The following is a 21,126-nucleotide window of genomic DNA, read 5'->3' on the forward strand; positions in this document are numbered from 1 at the left end:
GGACAAATCTGCGACCAAGTACATAGTCGGTGTATTTTGTAAATTCTAACTGAGTATTAATAAGAAAAGTTGTGACAATTCTACGAAAATTGTCAGAATCTGTTTCATGAGGAAAACTGCTTGTATGGAAATGACTTCATACTCTTCACCTTTTATCCTTTTGATCCTTTTTTTTATCAAGACTAAAAAAACGTTCCTCAAATAACCAATGAATAGAGAAGTAACCAAAAGCATAGTTGAGTAGTTCTAAAACCACATAAAATACACCAAGTCTAATCCCTAAATGCATATAGCAATTGAGTTTATCAGCTGGCACTTTTTGGTATTAAGCTAAATTAAAGTGTTCTTTTAATGGTAACAGTTAAAAATGATTTACGTTTCCAAGTATAACTCACCTATAAATATCGAAGGTAATTATGTTCAATTAAACAATGAAAAATAGAAAAATTCTCACAGTTTAATACTCCATATGTCACTTTGATCAAATAGCTAGTAACAATCACAAAAATTCCCCTCTTAACCCCCCTTCTCGTGTGTGGACTGTGGACATGTGATGTAAGTGGTCACAATAATATACTATAGCAAATAGCAATACACATATACACACACATATATTTTCCAAAAATTTAATGCATTTGGTCTGTGATAATAATCCTGCCGAATATTGTTCCCCCCACTGCAAAGATTCTCCAATATGAACAGAAAAAAAGCCCTCAATAGACAAAGATTCTCTTAAAAAATACCCTAGATAAAACTGTAATGGGTCCCACAATATCTATATAGGTTATTACACAAGACAAACCCTAAAACATTAAACATCCCTTTCATTCCACTATCAAAACTATCCCCTCTCTCTCTCTCTCCTCACACATATAAATACCCTTCCAATCTCTCCACTTCAAACCATCACAACTTACTTCAACTTATTTAAAAACCTCAAACCATCACAACTTACTTCAACTTCTCCAAAAACCCTCACTTCCAAACATGTCTGGTGTCTGGGTATTCAAGAACAATGGAGTCATGCAGCTTGTTGAGAACCCTGGAGCCGGCCATGCTGAGGGGAGGCGTGGCTCCGGGGGTTCCACCTCCAAGCGGAAGGTGCTGGTGCACCTTCCGACTGGACAAGTGGTGTCATCGTACAACTTACTCGACCAAATCCTAAGGGATTTGGGGTGGGAGAGGTACTACGGAGGCGACCCCGACCTCTACCAATTCCACAAACGCTCCTCCATCGACCTCATCTCTCTCCCCAAAGACTTCAACAAGTTCAACTCCATTTACATGTATGACTTCGTCGTCAAGAACCCTAATCTCTTTCATGTCCGAGACATGTAGCTTCGATATTCTTCCTAGGGTTTGGGATTGTCTTTCGCGTCCTTTTGATTTCTTGGTTTGGTGTGATGGGTTGATTTCTGTTGTAAATTAAGACCAATTGCATGATCTTGAAGTGTGCTTTATAGGATGGATTAGATTTTTCTCTCTTTTTTGTTACTACATTCTGTTTTGTATGGAGTTTGTAATGATCATGTTCTCTTCTTGTTTCATCAAATCTACAGTCTTGTGTAATCCTCCTATATATTATGTTCTTCCTGTTTTTTTATTGTTATAGTTGGAATCGTGACGTGTTTCATTCAATTTTTTTTCTAGATATATAAATGTACATAAAATATGAATTTAATTATTTAAATTATAGTAGTACATATTGAAAATAAATATTACTCCGTAATATTTAATAGGTTCAAATAGTTTTTTATAAAATTATTCTGAATATAAGTAAAGTTATAACAGCTACATCAGATTTCATAAAAATATACGCAGTATTTTTTATAATATTTATTTATGTTAATTACTAGGTAGAACTACGACTTAGCGAGGCTTGCAGCATGTATACTTCCTCACAACAACTACTTTAAAATTAAGGATTAACTGTTTGTGTACCGATAAAAAAATACTCGGTAAATAAATTACATCGATATGCCCTTACTGTTAATTTGATACGTATTATTTGGAAATACAAAGTGCGAAATATATATATATAACGGCGCCTGCGTTGCGTTTCTTTATCATATATTTACACGCACAATAATTGTTAGATTCTATTTCTACACATGTTCCATGCAGCAAAAAGAAAAGGTGCTGACATATTAATATATTATTAAAATTAGGGTTGGAGAATCATAAAACTTTTATACATGCAATATTTTCTATCGCTGACTATAGTGTCACATACATGATACATTCATAGTATATTTTGTAAGACTTTATATCAAAAGGGACAATAAATGTTTGTGCCGCATTACGGGTTATAGAAAAAAGATAAAGGCTATTATAGTTTTCAAATGATGAGATAATGATAATTATGGCTATTCTCGTCAGTCAAATAAGGTCTGATCAAAACATAATATCAAATCATGAAGTTTTAGTATATTTTGTAATCGTTCATCTATATACAAAATGACGTGTATTAGTGATGTCCAAACAACGTTTTTTCAGCAATAAGTTTTTATTTATTTAATTCCTTCTTTTCTTTTACTTATTTTATTTTGTTTGCATTTCTTTCTTTATATTTCCTCTCTTTTCGTTTACTCATTTTAGTTTCGTTTCTCTTTTTTTTTTCCCTTTTCCTACGTCAATGAAACGACAATCATTTTGTAAATACAGTAAACAATTGAGAAAATTAAAATTTTATAGAGTAATTTGTAATTCATTAAAATTTTATAAAACTAATTAAAAAATTTGACATACATTAGTATAATTTAATTTTTCCTCCTTTTCTTTTTCTTTTTCTTTTTCTTTTTCTTTTTTTTTAACAAAAATTACTACTCCTTTTCAAATGAACTGAAATTTAAGAACTTATTGGATGATTTCTAATAGCCCACTATTTAAAAAGTTGGATTGAATAATTGGGTCATAGAAAAAATTCGGCCCATAATTCTAGCATTAGCCCAAACCCAAATTCGAATTATATCTAAAGAGGAAAAATATGTATATATAAATATATACTCCACACACCAACCAAATGAAAATGTGTCGTGATAAATAAATTGATTTAACTGTTAAGGGAGCTCACGATTCACCACTTAGAAATTGGTACTGGCGAAGAGGAAACCCTAATCGTAGCTGCGACGACGTTATCTGATCATCTATGGCGGATGAGAGCGTGATCACGCCGCCAGAAGCTAGCCCCGTTGCATCCGCCGCTGGAGATGGCCTCAAGAGGAAGCTCGAAGATATTGAGCATAGCGACGCTCCTGCAGCGGTTACGGAGCCTGGCAAGAGCTCGGATATTGACGCTTTGAAGAACGGATCGCAGGAGGAGGGAAATGGCGGCGTGGATGAATCTGAGGCTAAACGGCCCCGTTTGGAGAGCAATGGCGATGATGTTGCCGAGGCTGATGGTTCAGGTGATTTTTGCTGATATGCCCTAATTACTATTCCTTGAATCTTGATGTTCATGTCGCTTTCAGCTGTTAGGATTCGGAGGTATTTGTTTGAGTATTTGTTTAGGATTCGGAGGTATTTGTTTGAGTATTTGTTTAGGATTCGGAGGTATTTGTTTGAGTATTTGTTTTCTGTTGTTTTATCCAGTGCAAACTGGGATCAAATGCGATTGATAGATAGTACCGTTAAAATGTCTAAGGTTACACATCCTAATTCGTTTATCAGATTTTCTCAAAATATTACAGTTTAGAGTTATTTTATTTTAATTACACTTTGATTATAGCTGTTATGTTTGACCTAGGAGATCTTGAGCTCTTATCTTTAAAAAAAGTGGAAATGGAGACTTTTCTAACTGGGACTGTTGAACTTCTTAGCAGTTCCACAGAACGGACACACAGAAGAGGGGAAGGAAGAAGAACCTGAAGTGGAGAAGGAAGAAGAAACTAAAGAGGAGAAAGAAGAAGAAACTAAAGAGGAGAAGGAAGTAGAATCTAAAGAGGAGAAAGAAGATGAACCTAAAGAGGAGTCTGAGAAACCTGAAACTGAGGATAATAATGGCCAATCTTTGGGGGTCCAAGAACCTGTCAAAGAGCCTCACGAGACAGCCACTGTAGAAACCGCTCCTAGTGACACTGAGAAAACTGATGTTGGAAGTGCTGAAGAAGCAGGGCAACCAAATGCAGAATCTGAAGAAGAGCCCTCCAATCTCCCGAGAGAGGGGGATGTTCCAGTTCAGTCTGCTGACAGGATACCAGGTTCAGATACAATACTGTCACGTAAAATGGAGGTTCCTAATGACAAGGTAAACCAATGGAACAATTTACTATTTATAGTTTGTGCCTTGCATTCTCTGATTAGTTGTGAAGTTCTAGACTGCTCTCTATGTTCCTTACATTGTTCTGAAATCTGGATACATGTTTAGGGGGATGGTAAGTGTTTCAGTTTTACCTTTTTCGATAGATGACCTATCTTAGAATATAGAAATCAGGAAGGTCAGTTTGAATGTTTTGCATCTGTATCTGATCTACCGGCACATTCTGTCTTTCCCATTGCATAGCATATGTTTTGACCCTGGTAGTATGTTTTTAAATGTTGAAGATGAGGCTGAATTTATGAAAAGTAGTTGAGTTATGTATAGCTGCTGGATTTTTATGACACTGCAAGTAATATATTATATAGGCCTCTAAACACTTCTGCTTATTTTGGGTTTGTAGGTTGGAGTTCTAATAGGGAAGGCAGGGGATACAATTCGGTCACTGCAGGATAATTCTGGTGCCAAAATTCAAATTGTGAGGGATGCTGATGCAGATCCCCGAGCTGTATCCAGGCCATTGGAACTAGTTGGAACCCTTGAAAGTATAAATCGGGCAGAAAGGTTGATAAAGGGCGTGATTGCAGAGGTTGGGTTGTGGGGTACTTCTACTTGATTTCCTTTGTATTCCTGTGCTCTAAGACCTGAATTTGAAACTGAGTGTGTTCTGTTAGGCTGATGCTGGAGGTTCACCCTCACTTGTTGCTCGAGGATTCAACACAGCACAGGCTGCCAGTGGTGGTGAGCTACTTGAAATCCAAGTCCCAGTTGAAAAGGTTAACTCTTCATCTCTTATCTGCTATCTCTTTGTCGACATGCATATATGCTTTTGCGTCTCCATGTGTTATATTGGTGTAATATGTGTGTAGAAATGAGGTGCTAAATGATTTACTGCTATTATAGGTTGGTTTAATAATTGGAAAGGGTGGAGAAACAATCAGAAACTTGCAGACAAGATCTGGGGCACGCATTCAGGTAGTAGATACTGTATTACTTATGATAATTTTGGTTCACTTTTCGTAGCTAAATGTTGGAAGTCTCTTTTTGTCTGCAGCTTATACAACCAAATGGTGCTGCCGACCAATCTAGTGAAAAGATGGTCCGTGTGACTGGTAACAAGAAGCAGATAGATGCTGCAAGAGAAATGATCAAAGAAGTTATGAATCAGGTTTGTGTAGATGTTTCTCCTTCTTTTCTGAGCTATCATGTAGACTGGTTCATGTATATCTCTCCTCTCGATGATGCTCGGCAGAATGTATTGCCCCCTACATAAGCATGTGGAATTACTAAGTGTTGTTTTTGCTTATTGTGCTGGTTCCCAACTGGGTTACATAACATCCTGTTTTGTGCATCTTTGTTTTGCAAATACATGTCTTTGCATAACATTCTATGCAATTATGTAGTATTGGTACAATATTGGTATACCTAATTAGGAAACCCCTTTGGCCGAGGATTCACTTTATTATAATGTATAGTATTAATTCATTAATACTTTTCGGTATGGTTACTACCTGTTGTTTCTATATAATCGAAAGTTAGAGGCCTTAATCGTAGATTTTAGTGTGATAGATAACTAGACACTCTTTGCAGCTTCCTTCTTCCTTGAAAATATTTCTTCTGAGAATATAAGTTGTTTTCAATTGCTAATGAGCTAACTTATGAATGATACCTTAGCAATACTCTACGTGGTTATTGGTTATGTGGTGCCCACATGTTTCAGTCTGAACACCTGCTTTGCAGAATTTGCTATGTCTATCGTCTTTAGGTGAAATTTGATGTTATACGACATTCAAACTCTTATAGATATAATGTATGGTATTATATTGATAGGTTCTTTAGATTGATTATAAATATCTTAACTAACTGGGCGTCAAATCAGCTAGTAGATGGTCTCCTTGGACTCTCTTCAACTAATGTCTTCTATAATTTGAGAAAATTGCACGATGAACTAAATGATTTTTAAGTACCCCAGCAAGACTTCTTGAATGTTGTTAGGAAAATCTCAAATTCAAAATAAGATTTCAGTTGCCATGATTTATCTGTCTTGAAGGTGCCAATTTTTCGAATTGGTTGACTTGAAATGCAGATTTGGCTTTTTCTTTCACTTCCAGTTCGCATTGACTTCTTGGTGTATCAATAACAACCACCACTATTCTCTTGCGTCACCAGAAGAGAGGTACCAAGCATTAAACCTCGACATTGCAGGATGTTAATAGTTGGTAAGATTGCTTTGAGACTTAGAAGCTGATAATAATATCACTAGTGAGGCTATGTGGTCTGCCTGATATCATACTTTTTAGACTTACCGTAAAACAGTGGCCCACATAGTGAAATTGTCTTTATGAAGTAGTTTGGATCTATACAATCAAATCAATTCAGAATTGGAGAATATGGTAGTTTTCACTCTTCTATATGCTATTTCGGTAATTGATGATCAGCTTGAAATTAACTGGTTAAATGTTAGACTCCTATTTCTTCTGATTTTTGTCCTTGCCACAAGTGCTTACATTTTTTATACTCGTTTAAAGCTGTTTTGTTTCTGAATTTTAGCAAATACTGGTTTGCTACATTACACTACACATGTTTCAGTGAATAGTTTGTCTATGCATTCTAACTATTATCAGAATTATTTCTCTTGAAGAAAAAGCTTTCTTGTTGCTGTTAATTGTGAATCACATAGTGTTCTTCAAGGTTCATCAATTGCCATAGCGCATATACAAATAAGGTGTTAGATAATTGGTTACTTCTGTACACCAAAGCACATGTGGTTGATAAATGACCGCCGAGTTACGCACTGCGAAGGTTTAGATTGGATTTTGCTCATATGTGAAACTTCTTCTCTACCCCTAAATTGTAGCTTTGATTTCACTTCTACACCATTGTTGATTTTCTCATACGACCACATATCTCATTGATGCATGTTTTACTTTCTAGATGTATAACTCTTCAAGATGGTATTGCTTTTTTTTTGAATTTATTATTTCATTAATGCCAATTGTTGGATCTTGATTCCTTTTGTAATTTAAACTGTATATGATTTATTATTTTGTTACTATGTTTGAGCTCTCCTGCAAACCCATAGTACATCATACTTAATGCTCTTTCATTAGTTATTTGCCACTTGTTTTTATTACTGTCAAAGCCTGTATTGTTGAGACTAGGCGTGTATTATGAGCCATTGCAACTTGTATTATGTTTTTTTTTGGCGTGAATCGTGTTTGTTATGCTACTTATTTATTCTTACTCGATTCGATTATATGCTTAGACTGTGAGCAGACCTTCACCTCTCTCTGGAGGATACAACCAGCAGGGATATCGTCCCCGTGGACCTCTTGCTCCACAATGGGGACCAAGGAGCTCTCATCATGCGCAATTCTCTGGTTATGATTATCCACATAGAGGACAATATCCTTCTCAGAGTTCACAATATCCTCCACCATATGGTAACTACCCTCCACCACAGGCTCCGAGAAGCAACTTTGGTCCAAGCTGGGAGCAAAGACCTCCAGCATCAATGCATGGACCTCCACCTCAGGTTGGTGCTACTTATATTTTTTGGCACAGTATCTTAAATCCACTTGGTATCGGTATTCATGAACTGTGACCCCCTATCATGACTTTCATATACCAGGGCAGCTACAATTACGGGCAGCAGCAGGGCCCAGATTATGGGCATTCAGCTCCTTACCCTCAAGCTCCTTCACAACCGTATGGACATGGGTATAACGAGGCTAAATATGATCACCCTGCTTCCGCACAACATTATGGCCACATGAGCTCTCAGCCAACACCATATGCTCAGGGTGGTGCCCACTTGGGTTATGGTCATCAGGACCAATACAATAAGCCACCAATGTACGGCGTGCAGCCACAAGCACCTCATTCTGAGTCCTATGGTCAGCCTAGGCCTAATCAGCCTGGAGAAGCGCCTTACCAAGGCCCTGGCTCAGCCACTCAACCATACGGTCAGAACATGCCGTCTCAACAGTCTTACCCCTATGTGTCAAGTGCACCTATGCAACAAAGCTATCCTTCCTACGGAGGCACAACTGACGGATATGGGCATACTCCCTCTACAGCATCTGCTTCTGCATATCCTCCTCAAGGTGGTCAGCCTGGGTATGGTCAGCCGGGAGCTCAACAGCCACCGGCATATTCTCAGGCAGCACCTGTTGCAGCTGGTTATGGTTCATACCCTACAGCTCAACCTGGTTATGCCGAGCAACCAGCTGCCAACAATACAACATATGGGTACCAAGGGCCCACTGATCCGGCTTATGGTGCTGCCCAAGCAACAGCAGCTTATCCTGCGACTGCTGCTGCACAGTCGGGCTATGCTCAAACTCAACCTACCTATGATCAATCTGGTGGCTATGGAAATGTTCCTACAGCAGCAGCTGCTTATGGAAAGAGTGCGTCGCCCAAAGCTGCTTATCAACAATACGATTCCAGTCAGATGTACGGTGCACATCGTTGAATTCTGGTTAGTGAATTGGTGACGATTGTGAGAGGGAGGTAGTAGAAATGGACTCAATATGCGTAGTATCTTGCCGATATCCCCATCCAAACAGTTGAACCAGTATCAGTGATACTTATATTCAATCTTCTGATTAGTTAAAACTTGTAATCGACCATCAACGACGTCGTTCTGACTACTTCCATCTTGCTCCTGCAAGTTCCATATTAAAGAGATTCTGCAAAATTTGACATTAAAGCGACCGGCAGCTGATTTTATTTCCCTCTTTCGATTTATATTTTTGTGCTTTTAATTGTTGCAATGCCATTGCCAACATGTCTGTTTTGTCACTTGAAAGATTTTTATTCTATTTCAAGTCCTCGCTCTCAATCAAAAGTTTGCAAATTGATTTTCATTAATATTTTTCTCTTTTCCTAACACACAATGAGGAGATACGTGATTTCACTGATTTGGTAAAAAAAAAATATGCCTATTTCTGGAGCAACATTTTCTCTTTGTTTATGATCTAAGAATATCTTGGGTACATAAAAACCTAAAATGGGATAGGTAATTAACTCCAATAGTACTAAAAAATCAATCTCATTTTTTGTTTATGAGAAAAACATACCTATCTTAAGGTTTACACTAAATCAAAACCTAAAAGTTTTACCTATTTTAAGGTTTACACTAAATCAAAAGCTAAAAGTTTTTCAAATTTTGTGAGTAAAAAAAACAGCCCAAAATTTTAATAATTTTTTAATATTAATATTAGGTATACTTTTTTCGAATATGTTCTAATATCACAATATATTTATCGGAAACCTTACAAATCAATAAGATTAAGAGCTTAATTATGTAAAACTCTACTTATACTTCGTACCCTAAGAAATAGCTAGGTGGGCCCCTTGTAAATTGCTAAAATTGAGCTCAGTTGAATTACTGATAAATCCTACACCCAAATTCCTTCAAAAAAGATTAGCTGCGTACAAAAATATGGCAATAGCGAAATCGGATGGCTACAAGAGTTGCTTCAGAGTTGTTTGTTAGCAGTATGTATTGCTACTGATTTTAGCTAGTTGATTAGATTTCGGATTTTGATTTATTTTCTTCTTATGTGATTGTTGGTGATGTTAATTTGGTGATTAGGGTTGTCGTTTTACATAACAACTGGGGAATTGGAGAGGTTATTTTCGCCCTTTGGCTTAATTGAACAAGGTAAAATTTGTTTCCTTAACGTTGGACTGTTATTTTACCATTTATGTTTCAGAAACCGGAGATTTTTGTGTGTTATTGTTGAGGTCCAAGAAATGATATTTAATTTGTGTATGTTATTGTTGTTGTAGTGTTAAACTCATATTTGAAGAAATGGTCATTGCTTTGTTTCTCTTTAAGACATTTCTTATGTTTCTAGATAATGTTGTTTTGTGTGTGTTAATGTTGCAGTAAGGCTTGTCAAAGATCCTAGGACCCAACGGTCGAAAGGTTTCAGTTTTGTCAAATTTGTGCGTGAAATAGATGCTAAAAATGCACTCAAGGCTATGAATGGCAGGGTAATGTCGACTGTAGCTACGTGTTGTTATACTCCATGTGTGATGTTTGTTGCACTTCACCACCATTTGAATTGCATTCTTATATTCTAGCCGGTATACCTTCATGTGTATGATTTGAGTTGTTTATGGTTTCTTTTGCGAGTTAATTTTGTTCTTGTAAATGATAGTGTGATATAGATTGTAGTCGTGCTTTGTTGTTCCAAATAAATCTCATCAAAGCTATTTTAGATGTTCCTCCGTGATTATGTGATGTGGACCATGAACTGAGTGCTTAAAGGATGCAGATAAAAATACTTGGTCTTGGGAACAACTAATGAAGTCTGTCCGTTACATATATGTGTGGCTTTCTTGATATCTGCTTTAGGTATTTTCGTCTGGGTAGTGTGTTGTTGTTTCGCGATCTTTGGTGAATATCAAAGTTGTTAAGAGGAATTCTTAGTGCTCATGTAGATGGGGGCAATTAAGGACTTGAGTATGTGTTCCTCTAATCTTTAAGAGAATAGAATTTCTTTCTTCTGATTCGTCCAATTGTGTGAATCTGCAGATAGTGAATAGCAGGTTGATTTTTGTGGAATTAGCAGAAACTACAAATCTCGGGGAGTCGTCTTCCTGAATGCATGATAATTTCCTTGACCCAGAATTTGAGACAAATATCTTGACATAGATACCTGAATCAACATGGGAGAGCTCTTGGCATTTTCTCAGTCGGCTCTGCTGTTATTACCCACATCTCCACTCCGCACTTCAAGGAAACATCATCTTCTCACCAGTTGCAGCCGGTCATCACTATCAGTAACTACACCCATCGCTCACCTGTCAAAAGATATCTTTCCCACTTCTCATGGTGGGCGAAACCAATGTTCTTGGAGGACTGTAGCTGGACTCGTCTCGGACTCCAAGGTGCCTACCACTTTTACAGTTGATTCAGCTGGGGAAGGCATTGATATTCTACCAGACTCTGGGGGTTCTGACGACAGCATTGTTGGAGCTGGTGGCAACGGTGGTGGTGGAGGAGGTGGAAATGATGGTAATAACGGAGGCGGGGGAAATGAAGATGAGAGCCATGAGAAAAGTAGAGGCATGTCGATCTCCCAGAAACTTACACTAGGCTATGCTGCCTTGGTTGGAATCGGTGGAGCAATGGGATATCTCAAGGGTGGAAGCCAGAAGTCTCTAATCGCGGGTGGAGTGTCAGCATCAGTACTGTTTTTCGTCTACACCATGCTTCCGACAAACCCTTTTCTGGCATCTTCAGTCGGTCTTCTTCTCTCCGCATCTCTTCTTGGAGTGATGGGATTGCGTTTCAAGAAGTCGGTGAAGATCTTTCCAACTGGTATCGTCACCTTTGTTTCGCTAGTCATGACCGGGGGCTATATGCATGGAATTCTCCACGGTCTACACTGATCCGACGAGGCTGTGCGCCTTTTTCTTCGGCCTTCGACTCAAAGTGCAGCAGCGAGGATTCTGCATTGTTGGATGGAACTCTGCCCTTTTTGTTATGTACTTAGAACTCAGTGTTGCTTAGTAGGAGTAAGAGTTAAGCTGTATTAACTGAATCATTTCTCCGTTTCAATTAAGCTAACATGAGAATCCAATTGACTGAAAAAGTTTGAGATATTCCTATAAATGATACATCCATATATTATTGGTGTAGAATTCGTGTTATAGTAGTTCATAATTTAAAACGGTTTCCACTTATAAGTTAATTGTACAAGTGTTTCCACATTTTTATAAGAATAAAGACCAATTTTGGTCCCTTACATTTTTTCTAAAATTTTTTTTGATCTTATATATTAAGTTTGTGATTTTTTTATCCCTAACATATTATTTTGATACTTTTTGGTCTCAAACATATTGTTTTATCCAAAATAACAATTTTCTGTTAAAATTAACGGTCAAAGTGTTTTACCAAAATTTAAGTTTGTAAGTAGAGAGCTATGAAAAATTCTGTTTTAGGAAACAAGAGTTTTAGGATTAATTAACTATGAATAGTAGAAAAAAAAATCAAAGAATTTTAATTTCATCTATATAAAAATTTAATTTTTGTACAAATGAAATTTAAATAAAAAAAATCAAATTTATTCCACTTTATTATCTATCCATTTAACACTTTAAACATTCTTTTCTTAGATTCTTTACCGAAAAGTTTTGTCTCAGAATTGAGGGAACAGAAGGAGTATTAAATTAATTAAGTTAATTATACTATAATTAAGTTATTAAATTGGCTAAATACTTTGATGAGACCAAAAAGAATTTTAGGGTAAATATAGGGGACCAAAATTGGACTTTAGTCTTTTTATAATAAGTGTTTTTCACTTAAATGAATCATATTATATTCATAACTGGTAAGTGTGTTGCATGTCAAATAGTTCTTGAGATTAATTATGCGAATTATTGCAACTTTTAAATTGTATTTATCATTTTATATTTTCTATGACATTTTCTTCGAGGTATTTATAATATTATATGTTATCTTGCGAGATGATTAGCTTATTTTATAATTACATTAATATATATGTTGGGACATTAATATATTTCATCAATTATAAAAACAACTCATCATTTCTACTTCACCAACTTAGACTATGATATAATCAACATCAACATTCTAATGAAAGTTAAAGTACAACTACACTAAATTATTAAGTTAAAACAATTGTTTATGAGATTCAAGGCCCGGGATTCCTGCAATCTATCCTTAAGAAATTTCACCAAATGACCTAACTAATCATGTCTTCACTCAAAATAAAATAAAATAAAAACAATAAGCCTCTCTTATACACCTCTTGTTTGCCAAATACTTCCTCCACATACGATTATATGTCTCATACATTTTTAGGTCTATCCGCAAATACTTGTTATATTTATCTTTTACTACTAATCTTGGTATATGAATCTCACGTTCCACTATCTTTATCCATGAAAAATAATCTAATTTTCCATTTTGTGCATCCACCAAAATCAGTCATTATGCGTTTATTACTATAAGTTTTCATCTTCAATGAGACGAACCACATTTTTTACGAACAATACTTTAATCATTTTTTTAAATCTCAATCTCTCTTTATTTTATCAAATTTGTAATAAAAATCATATCGTTCACTATAAGACTAATTTTTTCTAAAAAAAATATATAAAACATGAGTATATTATAAAATTAGTATTCACATTTCAATAACCTTTTCTATATATTTTTATTTATATTTCTTGAAACCTTTTCTATTTAGAAAATCACGGATGGAGGAAGGTATCTTCATTTCAATATGAAAGGGAAAATTATTGAATAAAAATAATATAATCATGTAAAACAAAAGAAAAGAAACCATCCAAAAATAGCCAGGTGTGAAGAGACTAGAGAGTCATTGACCATCATCGATCATTTACGTATACTGTATAACCGAGGATAGTGCGCGTCCATAGAAACAGTATTTCACACGTGGGTTAATTATGCATTAGTTTTTTTCACACACAGCCAAGCAAAGAATATATTTTCCGACAATATGATAAAGAGTTGAGACAATACAAAATTTAGTCCTAAATTAAGTTGCAGAGTTTGTACAGATATCTCATCATCTTCTTCCTTTTGCTTCCAATCTACTGGATTTGGACCCTGAAGAAAAAAAAAACAGGTAAACTTTGTTTTAAGTTAATTTCTTCTTACATCATATATATATATATATGCAGATATATGTGTTTCTCACATCATCAAAGAAGTTGATTAATTTCTCTTTATGATCTATTATATATGCTTATACTTTATGGGCTAGCTCCTTTATTTCTTGTGTTTGTGCTGTTTGAAGTGAGAAAAAAAAGGATAATTTCAAGATCTTGAAGAAACTTGTGTGTGTGTGTGTGTGTGTGAGTGTATATATATAGATTTTTGTCATGAATCTCTCATCTCTCTCTCTCTCTCTCTCTCTCTCTCACACACACACACACACACACACTCATGGAGAGATTCTTGTACATCCCTCTTAGCATATTTTTGTATGTGTGTGTGTTTCTTCAGCAAATAAGGGTTGACCTTTTTTCTTCACAACATGATTTTTTAAAATGGTGTATAGATAGGTCATGGAAAATGGAGAATATTTTGAAGAGATCTTTGATCTGAAGCCAGTTTTCCCAGAGATGTACTCAAATGGAAGAAGCATCAAGCCCCAAATTCCCTACAACAACAATCCTCCGTCAAATTCCACCGCTGCAGTCCCCAAATTAATCTCTTTTGAGAGCTCAAATTCACCAAAAATGGATCAAAACACCACAAATCTCGACACCAACAGTGACTACTCTCTAACCTCGGATATCATAAATTTCTCTTCTTCTGCAAAGGATGATAATTCCAGCAGCAGCAACGAGTACTGTCCTCACTCAGCAAAGAGGAGCTCTTCTGCAGCTCCAAGAACTCCCTCACAAGCCATGGATCACGTTGTTGCCGAGAGGAAGAGGAGAGAGAATCTAAGCCAGCTCTTCATCAGCCTCTCCAAAGTCGTACCGGGCCTCAAAAAGGTTGGATTTTGCTGCGTGCCAACGCTTTATCGTTCGAGCCCGTTTCCTAAAACCAACTTATTTACAGACCCATATGAATCTTTATGTGATTTTTTGTTTTTTTGGGTATGCGATGAGGTTGAATATTATTGTGTACTAACTAACGCCTTCTAAGTCGAGCCCATTTATTCAATAGAACTAACTTATGTTCAGAGCCATATGAATCTTTATGTGATTTTTCATGCATGTGATGAAGCTGGATTTTTTTATTGTGTACTAATGCCTTCTAGGTCGAACCCGTTTAACAAAATTAACTTATTTTCAGAGCCATATGAATCTTAGATGATGGAGCTCGTTTCACATAATTAACTTATTTACAGCCTATATGATTTTGTTTTTTATTCTCGTATGCGACGAAGTTGGATTTTGTCGTGTACTAACGCCTTCTAGGTCGAGCCCGTTTAACGAAACTGACTTAATTTTCAGAGCCATATGAATCTTTATGTGATTTTTTTATGTGATCAAGTTGGATTTTATCGTGAACTAACGCCTTCTAGTGGAGCTCGTTTAACAAAACTAACTTATTTATAAAGCCATAATCTTTATATGCTTTTGGTATTTTCTTTTGTGAGTAGTGAAGCTGGATTTTATGGCATACCAATTCAAGCCCGTTACATAAAACTAACTTTTTTTATGTGTTAAAAAAAAGTTGGACAAGGCTTCACTACTTGAAGATGGGATCAACTATGTGAAAGCTATGCAAGAACGAGTGCGTGTTTTGGAGGAAGAAGAGAAGAGAAGAGCAAGAGGAAGCTCCGTAGATGCAGCTGCAGTGAAAGAGGATTCATCGTCGTCGTCATCATCATCATCAGCTTACGGCCTTAAATCGGACGGTCCAGAAATTCAAGCAAGAATTTCGAACAAGCATGTCTTGATCAAGATTTTCTGCAAGAATAAGATGGGGTTGGTGTCAAGAATCCCAAGTGAAATGATGGAAATGCATCTCAATGTTGTGGACATGAGAATCATGCCTTTTGGAGGGACTGCTCTTGATATCACTATTCTTGCTGAGGTACTTATTTCTTCTCTACATGATAATCATATTAATGTCTAATATCAGCAACATTTCTGAAATGGAGTATGATTTTTTTTTTCACTAACTTCAAAGTTAGTGTATATTATCATGAACATACGTTGAGGTGTCAATTACACACTGATGCTGAATTTCGGCTTAATTTAAAAGATGTGAATGATTGAGATGTAAGCTTCAATTTATGAGGCTTTTATTTTTTATCGATTGAGACTTAAAATTGAAGCCTTGTCATCGGTTAAAGTCACCCAATCGTTCATATCAATTGAATGTCACCTAGTCACTATCCGTGTGTAATTGACATCCCGATTTAAGTTCATGAGTTTATACATCAATTTCAAAGTTCGTGAAAAAATATATGTGTACTTATTAGACGGTAATAATTCTATTAATGTTTGGTGTTACGTTTTGTAATTTATTTAATTAAAATCAATATAATCTTTTTTCAATTTAAATTTAAATTCATAATTTATTTAATTAAACTCAATATAATTTTTTTTCAATTTAAATTTAAATTGAGTACAAATGTATCAAACTGAAAAAAAGATTGTTATTGCTAGGCCATTTTTATTCTGACTTAACTGTAATTAAATAATTCGTTTCCACTATACTAATTAAATTAGCTTTAATTAAGTAGATGTAATATTCATCAGAAACGATTTAGGGTGTGATTTATGCCAATGCAAAATTTTACTACATTACTACAACAAGTTATATATCTTCAATTTAATTTGATTATTATTAATTTATGCAGATGCAGAGAGAATTCAAGGGCACAACGAAAGACATTGTCGAACAATTGCATACCATATTCCTTATCTGATTTTACCAGATTACATGAACTTAGAAGACATCAACAATATATCTAATTTTCTGACTTAAAATGGTATTTTGTCTTTTTACTTTGATAAAATGTATATTAGTTACTCACGATTGAAATGTGTACGAGATTATCCTAAACTAACTTTTTTTTTTTCTGGAAAATGTTGACATTTGATTAATCCATAACACTCTGAAATCTTACATCTATAACTACAAACAGTGTAGTTTAATTACCAACCAATATTTTGGTCGACAATTATTGAATTTCTAAGCATTATATAGGGTCTATAGCACTTGTTATGTGTACGTGTACTACGATTTTCTCATTTTCGTAATTATCTTTTCTTATGTTTATATCTTGTAGTATTCGTCTTCTTAATTATACTATTATTTACCACGAATATCTATTTTCGTATTTAGTAGAGGAGTATTTATTTTTGTTATGTTTATTAATTCATTAGTAGTATTCATATGCAAATTGATTTCTATTTAATCCTCGCTTTAAATTAGAAAAAAAAAATGTTCACTTCCCAAAGATACCGCGGTTTGGAGTTTAACGAGGTTTGACCCTAATTACAATTAATGAATTTGAATCAGCCATATAATCCTTTTCTTTATTTTAAATTTATTTTTAAAAAAGAGTAACTACATAGATTATAAATTTATAATAGTTGATGAAACACCTTGCATACATATATGCCCCCCCCCCCCCCCCAAATCTCTCTCTCTAACTCTCTTTCTATATATACACATATGTATTGAATCAAATTAAGTTGAAACACATGACTTATATTATAGTATCAAGTTATCAACCTCTTCTCCCTCTTACGTATTCAAGTTTTCATAATTCAACTAGTAGTTATATTATTACTTGAAAATGCATCAGTATATTAGCACATCATATATAGTGAAAGATTTGATTCCTTTTTTGTTGCCTTATCTAGTAAAGTATATCGTGGGCCAATTTCTCGTGCTATACTATATTTCCAGCTAACGATACATATAAATAATTAAGATATAATATAAATATATTATTTTCTTCAACTTGCTGATTAAAATATATTCCGACAGCCTTCTTTTTTTTTAATTCCTCAATTATGCGAACAACTCACTTCGACTTTCACCAGGTTGGCAATATAATAATATGCAATAGCATTCTTATTGATGCAAGTTAATTAGAAAAAAATGTCAAGTAATAAATATAAATTACGTTGTCAACTAGAATAGATTGTCAATATCTGCGCATTTCATCATTCATCATTTTTTAAAAAAGGGATTACTTATGTAATGATTAGGCCAGCATGATTTCAATACTTCTTTTAATTTTTAAATCTATATTTTTTTAGTTTTATTTATACATTGGATGCTACTATCATTTTTCATAAACGTGATATTTAACATACTCTCTAGAGCAAGTTAAGTCACACAATAATTAAGCTTTAGCCCCCGAATACACGCAAGTGTATATGTATATATATATATATATATATGAAGAAATGCAATTTTAATTAACCAATTTTGTAGAACTACTTTTGTCACTTTTGGAAAATCATATTCATGATGCATGGTGATTGGTACATCTCAATCGAAACTCTGTAGAAAAAACTTGTGCTTGTTTCTTACAAAAATAGAGTCCGGACAAGGTTGGAACTTGGAAGGACCGTGCAGGTCTCGCGCGAGCAAGCTTAGTCGCTCTACCCATGTTGTATCGATGAGAATGCTGATAAACTATATATGATGGGTGTGCGTTATATCCAATGTGTAGTTATGAGGGGTGAATGAGTATAATATCCCACTATTAATCCAAACATTCTCGACACTTTAGATTATGGTAGAAAAAATTAGCTTAATGACTTGGGTTTTGTTTACCTTATTAATATTGTCCACGCCAAAATGATTTAGTATTATATAAGTAATTCAATAAAGTCAACTAGATAAATATCAATAATTATATTTAAAACATCTCTAAATATGTGTGAATGTGATTGATAGTTTTTTTCATTTTCGAATTATTAACCAATTAACCTTTATTTGAGAATTTTCTTTTATCGAAATAGCAAACTCCGTGAGATCATATTTCTAAGGTGTTATGTTATTTGAGTTATGCATTACTAATAGTTACTCCTATTATTTAAATATAATTCTGTATATATATAGGAAATAAAATGAGAAATACTATTTACTAATAAATTAGTGAAGCCCTAATTCGAATTCACACGTGGGCAGCTAGCATATTTTCAAGTCTATTCGAGCATCTCCAATGCTGACGGACGTCAAATAGCCGTCAAATAGCCTTCACACTGCCACATCATCAGCACTACAATTCTCCTGCCACATCAGCTTGCCACATCAACTGGACATCAAATAGCCATCAAATAGCCTTCACACTACCTATCCACATCACTAATAACAATTATATAATTTAATTTACACTTGTATCAACATACGGAATTTAAATTACGAGACAAATACGGAAAATTCGAATAATAATATTAAAATTTTTTTATTACATTAATATAAAAAAAAGTACAATAATTAAAAATATTACATTTAAAAAATTACATAAATTTGCATAAAAACTACCGCCTTGCAGTCCTCAGCGCCCACAACTCTTCAACTAAATCATTTTGCAGTCGAATATGAGCCTCCGTCTGACGCATGTCGGCATGTGCTTGGGAATACAGATATCGCTGCTCCAATTCGTTAACAATACGCATAAATAAGTCCCGCCTCATCCTAAAACGACGCCTGAAATGGTTGGCGTCAAAACGCGGCTCCTCTGCGAAGTAATCTGTGAACAGGCGCTGATGTGCAGCGTCATGATCACGATGCACCACTTGTCGACGGTGGACAACTGGTCGTGGGCGAGGTGCCGCCGGCTGCATATAACTCTGCATCCATCGATCAACCTCACGGCTCGTATAGGCATCAAGCTCTTCGTTCATCATACGCTCGTACTCATCCGCATCCCCACCACTACCACCGGCATTACTCATTTCTTAAATTGATCTTGTACAGAAAGTAAGGTAGAGAGAGAGTACTCGTTAAAACAAGTGGTGCGAATGAAAATGAGGTTCAACGCGCGTATATATAGTGTTTTGCGAAAAAAAAAAAAAATATTTAAATCCGACGCCGGTTTGGCGCCGATCCGGGAGCCACAATGGCGCCCGTGAGGATCGGCGTGGGAACCGGCGTCAGCGCGGGAATCGGCATGGCGACGCCGATTTTGACGCCGATTTCGCCCACGCCGGTTCCAATGGTTCGGCGTCAAACCGGCGTGGGCGAAAAATCGGCGCTCCGGTGGTGACGCCGACCATTGGAGATGCTCTTCGTACACACTACTGTCACTGTTATTTTTTCCGACCACCTTATCATTTACAACAGAAAATCTGCCCTAAATTTTATTCCTCACCTCATGCCCCAAATTTATTCTACTGGTATATTGTTTAAAATTTCATTAATAATTTCCAAACTGTTCGATTTGCTGCGCACCTAGTTTTCTTTCAATAACAAATTAATCGGCTTTCTTAGTGAATTAAATATCTACAGATTTTAGCCTTATTATTTCAAATAATATTACAGATTTAGCTAGCCTTATTTTTATAAAATACTAATTCGAATTTAGAATGTGGTAATTGCTGACCAAAATCAACTAAGCTGTCTAAGCATTGAGATTTTAATTAGAGTATGTTATGAATCTTTATGCCATCAAATTCCTTGCTAGCTTTATGTACTGCTGGAACACACGATCTATTTCTACCAATAAAATTTAGCTATGATTATTGGACTAAATTAGAACCGTACTTAGACTAATTTCTTCCTAAACTATGCAATTGCAGGGTAAATTCCGTGGCCAGGTTGTTGACCTTCAATTATGATTTATATATACACACGGTTTCTACTAATTCCTTGATTTAATCAACACCTCAAAGTTCTCTATTTCAGATCGTTTTAATACTATTTCACGTATTTACTTTAAATACATGAGTATGTCATATGAAATAAAAATAACATATGATCAAATTTACGAATATTAATAGCAATAATTATATTTAACCCCTTATATATTATGAATTCCAACTTAAGTATTAACTAAATAATAGTAAACACTATTACCAAAGTATTCAATTAAATAATCTTTAGAATCATACCACGAGCAATGCATGTGTGCTTCAAAATGGATTAGAGTAAATATTATCATTTGAAAGAATCTAACTTACTTTCCTTGGAAGTTGCGGTGGAAAGGGGCACTTGTTTCTACGGCTTTTTAGGGTTTCTTTCGTTGTTGTCGTCTTCTAATATCGCTTCCACAATTACAAATGTCGTCACTACTTTTTTTCACATTTCTTTTCGAGTATTATAAAGTATTTGTTGTTTTCGTGTGTGTATTATAGAGAGGAGCAATCACAATTAACTGTCTTGAAAGTATTTTAGGATTAAACTCGAAAACAAAAATTTGTATGCAATA

At 35.1% G+C, this 21,126-nt stretch overlaps 4 protein-coding genes across 7 annotated transcripts; all 4 read left to right on the plus strand.

The window, feature by feature from the left end:
* The first annotated feature begins 920 nt into the window (after positions 1 to 920).
* Positions 921 to 1,577, plus strand: LOC121770812 (flowering-promoting factor 1-like). The gene has a single exon (XM_042167589.1). The coding sequence runs from the start codon at positions 988 to 990 to the stop codon at positions 1,336 to 1,338; it is 351 nt and encodes a 116-aa protein (XP_042023523.1). The 5' UTR covers positions 921 to 987; the 3' UTR covers positions 1,339 to 1,577.
* Positions 1,578 to 3,041: 1,464 nt separating this feature from the next.
* LOC121781884 (far upstream element-binding protein 1-like) lies at positions 3,042 to 8,994 on the plus strand. Of its 2 annotated transcripts, none has more exons than XM_042179585.1 (8): positions 3,042 to 3,407; positions 3,819 to 4,246; positions 4,659 to 4,844; positions 4,930 to 5,031; positions 5,159 to 5,230; positions 5,310 to 5,423; positions 7,521 to 7,790; positions 7,887 to 8,994. In XM_042179585.1, the coding sequence occupies exons 1-8, from the start codon at positions 3,149 to 3,151 to the stop codon at positions 8,730 to 8,732; spliced, it is 2,277 nt and encodes a 758-aa protein (XP_042035519.1). In that variant the 5' UTR covers positions 3,042 to 3,148; the 3' UTR covers positions 8,733 to 8,994. The 2 variants fall into 2 exon arrangements, with proteins under 2 accessions (XP_042035519.1, XP_042035525.1); XM_042179591.1 differs by having other exon boundaries at positions 3,822 to 4,246.
* A 605-nt stretch (positions 8,995 to 9,599) lies between these two features.
* Positions 9,600 to 11,868, plus strand: LOC121759050 (protein FATTY ACID EXPORT 2, chloroplastic-like). 2 transcript variants are annotated; one of them, XM_042154542.1, is made up of 4 exons: positions 9,600 to 9,760; positions 9,858 to 9,926; positions 10,155 to 10,261; positions 10,806 to 11,868. In XM_042154542.1, the coding sequence occupies exon 4, from the start codon at positions 10,940 to 10,942 to the stop codon at positions 11,663 to 11,665; it is 726 nt and encodes a 241-aa protein (XP_042010476.1). In that variant the 5' UTR covers positions 9,600 to 9,760; positions 9,858 to 9,926; positions 10,155 to 10,261; positions 10,806 to 10,939; the 3' UTR covers positions 11,666 to 11,868. The 2 variants fall into 2 exon arrangements, with proteins under 2 accessions (XP_042010476.1, XP_042010483.1); XM_042154549.1 differs by lacking the exon at positions 10,155 to 10,261.
* A 1,924-nt stretch (positions 11,869 to 13,792) lies between these two features.
* Positions 13,793 to 16,837, plus strand: LOC121769114 (transcription factor bHLH25-like). Of its 2 annotated transcripts, none has more exons than XM_042165812.1 (4): positions 13,793 to 13,890; positions 14,326 to 14,767; positions 15,456 to 15,818; positions 16,591 to 16,837. In XM_042165812.1, the coding sequence occupies exons 2-4, from the start codon at positions 14,333 to 14,335 to the stop codon at positions 16,657 to 16,659; spliced, it is 867 nt and encodes a 288-aa protein (XP_042021746.1). In that variant the 5' UTR covers positions 13,793 to 13,890; positions 14,326 to 14,332; the 3' UTR covers positions 16,660 to 16,837. The 2 variants fall into 2 exon arrangements, with proteins under 2 accessions (XP_042021746.1, XP_042021753.1); XM_042165819.1 differs by having other exon boundaries at positions 13,807 to 13,890; positions 14,330 to 14,767.
* The last annotated feature ends 4,289 nt before the right edge of the window (positions 16,838 to 21,126 follow it).

The sequence above is a fragment of the Salvia splendens genome, chromosome 2, assembly GCF_004379255.2.
Source record: "Salvia splendens isolate huo1 chromosome 2, SspV2, whole genome shotgun sequence".
NCBI lineage: Eukaryota > Viridiplantae > Streptophyta > Magnoliopsida > Lamiales > Lamiaceae > Salvia > Salvia splendens.